The 6,234-nt window shown below is 42.4% G+C and overlaps 1 protein-coding gene across 1 annotated transcript; it reads right to left on the bottom strand.

Annotated features, from left to right (window-relative positions):
• Nucleotides 1-1,651: 1,651 nt before the first annotated feature.
• On the bottom strand, nt 1,652-6,229 carry phf23b (PHD finger protein 23b). Its single transcript, XM_079184348.1, has 5 exons — nt 5,717-6,229; nt 4,476-4,507; nt 4,274-4,366; nt 3,555-4,170; nt 1,652-3,387 (listed from the first exon to the last, which is right to left on the bottom strand). The coding sequence occupies exons 1-5, from the start codon at nt 5,742-5,744 to the stop codon at nt 3,194-3,196; spliced, it is 963 nt and encodes a 320-aa protein (XP_079040474.1). The 5' UTR covers nt 5,745-6,229; the 3' UTR covers nt 1,652-3,193.
• Between the last annotated feature and the right edge of the window lie 5 nt (nt 6,230-6,234).

The raw sequence follows: 6,234 nt of genomic DNA, 5'->3' as shown, positions 1-6,234 counted from the left end.
CCATAATATAAACCCACCCATCGATGCATGGCTACAAATACCCTCCTCACTGGTCAACAGCTCATATAGGACACAGACCAGCACCCATACAGAACTCCACAGAGAAAACTGAAGATTTAAGGTGAGCTTGTTGCTTCTTTTAAAATGAAATTGATAGTGTGTTTACCGTTTCTGACTATGGCCGTCTTACTCTGTGCAGATGCTTTGCTCCACGTGTGTGCTACCTTTCCTGGCTCTTTACATGCTGCCGGAGGAGACGTCTTCTGCTGTATTGCCAAGCAGATTCAGAGACAAACGGGTAAACCTTTTACAAATATTTTTTTCACCCTTTGGACAACTTAAATACCTGCAAGCATGCAATCCTATTTGTCTAATTATAATGTGATTGTTGTCCACAGGAAGTGAACTGGCTGGACCAAGAGCTCTTCCCCCACCTGCATGAGAGCTCAGACCAGGGAGACCTCTCTTTGGGTGACGCTGGGGAGATGGACCGGGATGTGGACAAGCGCCCCCCTCATTCAGAGACTTTCCTCGCCCCAACAGAGCACCTTTCTCTCCAAAGGAAGAGCCAGAACCAGAACCAGAACCACCGCAAAGCCAACGAAAAGAGGTGAGGAGAAGATGAGAGAAACCTCATTGTACTTTGAAGGGCTTTGAACTTGCGTGAAGCACTTTTGTCGTCACACATACTGAAATGAATGCAGAGAAAAAGCTTGTGTCTAATGGACAAACCAGGGAAATAGGAAAGGTACTTAACTGACAACACAAGTAATTTAAATAACTTGTATGTCAACAACCATCTAAATCAATGATAGAATCAGAACTTCTTTATTTGACGTATAGTGAATATTGTGAAGACATTTTTTAATTCTGCTTCCTGTAATTAATTTCCTTTTGTAGATTTTTGTTCTTTTAAATAAAGTGTAAAGTTTAATATTGTTTTTGGAACAGATTGTATATTATGAAAAGATTGTATATTATGACAAGATTGTATATTATATTAAGATTGTATATTATGAAAAGTAAAATTGTCAGTCACTGCATGTGAAATGAAGTGATCTGGACTGCTGTGTCTACAGGAGGAAGGTTGCTCCTCTGGACTCCATCGGCAGCTTTCAAATGTCCAGTTTCCAAAAGCGAAAGGTGAGCTACAAGAGAAAACCGCTGTGGGAAAACTGTTCATTGATCTATATCAGTCGTTAAATGTTGCAATTTCTATAGCAGACTTGAGTGTCCTGGTCTATTTCCCTCCGCAATTCTTGGATCACTTATATTCCACATTATTAGCATCGATAAGTTGTAAAGACACTTGGCTGTTGTCAGGTAAAACACTGATCATTTGTATGCTTGTGTTTCAGGATGACGCTGACATTTACTCGGAACAACACGAGGAATAAAGCGCAACTTCAACAATTGAGCTCCTCATATTTCCTACCATGTGTGAACTCTGTATTTTATATTCCGTATTTATTCCTTAATTAACTCACTGCCATACTAACGAGTGACATGCCGGTCGACTTGCTCCCTCTAGTGGTAGCAGATGCAAACATGACAAACACTGCTGTGTGCAAACATCTAATTAAATGTGGCAAATTAACCGTTTTCAAATGTCTGTGTTTTCTTCAATACAAATGATTAAAAATAACCAGCGTTATGTTCCCAAAGACTTTTATTTTTCAAGCTACAATTAAAGAAAACAATGTCAGACTGCAGAAAATATAGATTTTGCTTGGGTATTTTCTCTCTTCACTTTCACATATGTACAGTTGTCAAAGAACAGGATATGTACACAGAATTGAAGTTGTAGAGAGAGTGCAACTGCTACTGGAGAACAAGACTCTCCCACCAACAAAAGAAAAAGCACATGGTAAAACCAAACAACATAAACAAACGCTGCGACCTACGCGGCGTCAACTTATTTTCTGTACACTACAACTTTGTTCTCGATGTGAGACAATCTTATGTCCATTCTCTGATGCGGGGCGCATCCCTAATCCCGCTCCTCAGAAAGCTAAGAAATAAACAATTACATGAAACAGAAAAAAACCCAAAATATTTTACAACCATTCTTAAGCCTCAGATCTTGTAAAGCACTGCCAAACCATCCCGTCTCACAGCAACATTACGCCCTCATCAGATGAGTGTTTAAAACATGGAAAAACTAAAACCACACATGAAAACAGAAACATCAAAAATGAACAGCTTCCAATGTAAATGTTGTTCATGGTAAATGGCCATCATTGATTAACAAGCCAGACAGGAAGAAACATTAAGCGCTCAATCATGAATGTACACAGCTACATGCCAAGTACAGATTTAAATCAGCCGTAGCCCATCGTATCCCAAATACCACCCATGTATGCAGAGGGGTGGTATTTGGGTTTATATTTTTAAAAAAGTGCACTGCTGCAAGACTTGTCTGTGTGCAATTTGAAAACGTAGCAATTTAGATACAAATTGCAGATGCAAAATAATAAATGAATAAAAAGTTGATTCTATGAATTTGAAGACCACTTTTTTCTTGGGGAGTGAAGTCTCTACATTTGAAAAGTTCAGTGATCACCACTGACAACCGAAACCAAAAAGAAACGCCAACTCAAAAATAAATCGCCAAAATACGATCGAATATAAAATGAGCTCCTCATCCGACATACTTCTAAACAAATAAGAGGGGTGCCATCGTCCATCTCTTACGCTATTCATTTTTGCCAATGTGTAAAACTTGCATTGATTGGAAGTTGAAAGGAAATGGCTTCAAACGGAAAATTGTACTTCTAAAGGGAAATCTTCACTGATTTGTCAATAACCTCGAGAAATAATTTACAACTCAAAGTTCACCCACAGTGGATATGAGATTAAATGTGAAAGTGTATGTGCACATCACCAGCACAGTGTACAACAATAAAGCCAATTAATTAGTAACAAATAAGTGAGTCTCCATTGTTACTGTTGCCTTCTGTCCAGTTCTTCACAGTAGCCAAAGAAAAATGAAGGAAGAAACGTAAAAGGAAACCGTGAGGGATAAATAAGAATGGTTGTGATTGTCAAAAAAGAAATCCTACAAACTGACAATACCGTTGCCATCCACGTGATAATTTAGGCTGTTTTGGCTGTAGGCATCAAAGAAAACGAGTGTCAAAGAGGACAGCAAAAACAGGGCGGGTGCTCCTCGTCCCTCCCGTCCTCTGCAGGTCTACGGGTCTTTTTTGTGTCCAGACCGCCGCAAGTCCCTGCACTTGTGGCAGTAAAAGATGTCTGGAACGTTGGACTTCTTGATCTTTGCACACGACAAGTGCACCCAAATGCCGCACTGGTTGCACTCGATCATTGGCCGCCCCGCAAATGGCTTCCCACAGTAACAGGTGATCAAGTCCCACGAGTCATCCCCTGTGTTGATAAAGAGAACAGAGGTATGAGGTACTGTAGCTGAGGGGAAAATAAAAAGGCATCAATCATATTGAAAAATGGACAAAAAAGTTGTTTTGGAATCAAACATTTGATTATTAGATGCAGGCCAAAGATGATCTTAACACATTTGTTAAAGCATGGTATACCTGACTCCACCATAATGTCTTCATCGGCGATCCAGGTCTCCCCCTCACTGGAGCTCATCTCCGCTTCCCTCATGGACTCGTCGGGCTGCATCTTCCCCAGGCCCTGCATGCTCGGGGTGGAGCCCCCGTGTTCCGTCAGCTCCTCCCTGGCGGGTCGTACCTCTGTGTGTGCATGCTGTGCCTCAGAGTCTGTCTCACTTTGAGCAGTGGAGCTTTTGAGCTTCTTAGGCTTCGGCTGTTTTGAGTTTTTGCTGCGTTTGATGCGGGCTCTTTTCTCGCCTTCGCTACTGCCACTGTCTGCCGCCGTCATGCCGGAACCCAGCGACAGCTTTTTCAGTTTTTTGTCCTTCTTGCGCTCGGCCTTAGAGCTGGCCTGGCTCTCGTACAGGGAGTCTTTAAGGCGCATCTTGTCCAGCAGAGTGCTGTCAGAGTGCATGCGGCGAATACTTTTGCCCTTATTTGCCCGCGCTTTGCGAACAAACGTATGGATGGTGTGGATGTCGGAGCTCCCGTCCGGCCAAGTATTGCCGGTGGAGCTGCTGCCTCCACCGCCTCCATCTGCTGACAACCCTGAGCTGTGTGCAGAGCTGGATGATGTTGGGGACCATGAATTTTCCTGCAAGGCAACGAGAAAAAGCATTTTTAGTATTTTCTTAACAACCCGAGCAAGGCAGGCAATAACATTTCCAATATCCACAGTGACATTCATAGCAGCTTACCTCTTTTGGACTGGGGATGTAACCAGCGTATGCCAGGACAAAGCTGCAGAACTTGTTGAAGTCCTCAACCGTCCTCTTTTTCCGCTCTGGGGGCTACAGAAAGCACAAGCCTTAGTTTAAGAATGTGAAGCGAATATTGACATTTAAAAAAGCTCAATCAACACTCAACGTACTACTTAAAGCAACATTGCAAAGTACTCACCAAAGGTTCCGTTTTGCACGATAACAGTGAATCTAGTGGAGAAGAAAAACAAGTCTGTAAGTCACAAGTGAGCCAGTCTTGATGCGCTTATTATTTTCAGTTTATACACAGAATGACCCAAGAACTCTGTTGCCTAGGGGTGCGATGAGACACATGTGGACTAACGCTAGCATTAGCCTGCTAACACATCTCAATAACGTAATCAGCTATTAGCGATGGTCAGCGGGTGGAGCATATTAAAGACTTGTTTCGTTACGTTAAGTTGACCAACAGAGGTATCTGATGGAGCAGAAATTAAGCAAACCACTCATCGGATATTAACACTAGTTGAGTCTAGTCGGTCTGCCAGCAACCGCAACCGGTGTCACTTGATCACCATCTGAACTTCACACAAAGTCTGGACATTTCTGCATTAATTTAATGTCACCGCTAAATCACACGGCTGCTTTTGTAAAGAGGGGTAGCTCAGTTTGTTGGCTGCAAAGCTTTAAACTAGTCTTTTTGTCTTGTCTAGAGATGCTACCTGCTAACGTTAGCTGACACTTGGAGGAGAAGCTAAACGCACGTTATGGGGTTAGCAGAGATAAATGCAATCAGGGTTATACGACTAGTGAGTTTCTTAATTACGTTTAACGAGTTGCGTTTAAACTCGATATTGCTTAAGGGTCATTTTCATTAAGAGTTAACTTATGCTAACAATCAGACACTCGGTCAGCTAGCTAATCACGCTGGCTTTTTTGAAATGGAAGTGGGAGGCTTATTAGCAATGTTAGCTTGGTGTTAGCAAGGTGTAACGTATAATCGGTTTCAACTCATGCAGAAAAAAACAGTTTTTCGTGGATGACAGGTGGTACAATTTACCTAAAAACCTACAAGGTGTTGAGTGTTTTCAGTCCAGATATTTGCGTTTAACGTTGAGCTCAATGGATCGGCGCGTTAACCCAACTAGCTAGCATAACTGTGCAACACATACGTTTACATTAGCGTTAAGTCAACTACATTGATCGTAATTAAAACACACTTTATCTCAACTTTCATGGCATTTTGACGACAAAGCACAAGTTGGTGTGTTATTAATACAACATACGCAACCAAACGTAACACCTACGATAGACATAACTTACGTTAGCATAGCTTCTCTTAATGGCCGCGAAATACAACATATTTAAACAGTGAAAATACTAACATCCCGTGGGAACAGTTTGTTTAATATCTCGCAGGGTAATACTGGGGAAACATACCTTGGTGCTCGGACATTATGTCAAGCATTGTCGCCTCACCGACCAGGCCTCGATCCACGAAGCAGAAGCACCAGGCGAGCTAGCCTATAGCGGCCGTCGCGCTGTGCTTCCCCCGGCGTGGCTGCACCTACCGCCGGGGAACTTTAGCAGCAACAAGCCGCGGAAGACCGAAGAGACTCTTCCTCAGAAACACTTCACTGTGGGTCGTAGTAGTGATATTCCCTCCTTGGGGATCCACGTTAACGTAGCACCAAGCAAACCGCCTCTGAACTGTATACTAACGTTATTAGCCTACAAAATACTAATTCCTCTGTCGCTTAACGAGCCAAAGCTCCCTTTTCTTCGTCACTACATTTATATAACCCTCCGTATTAAAGTGTGGCAAAATCGTAAAAAAAATCCGTAGACTTAATATAGGTCCGTAATGCGAACTTCTCCGATGAAGTTTTTTTTCGTATCTTCAATGTAGGCAACACAAAACGACTGGAGTTTTGACTTTACTCCTCACGGTCTTCTCC

Source organism: Pholis gunnellus (assembly GCF_910591455.1).
Source record: "Pholis gunnellus genome assembly, chromosome: 23".
Lineage (NCBI taxonomy): Eukaryota > Metazoa > Chordata > Actinopteri > Perciformes > Pholidae > Pholis > Pholis gunnellus.
Note: the sequence above shows the minus strand (reverse complement) of the source record. Positions and strands in the feature narration are given on the sequence as shown.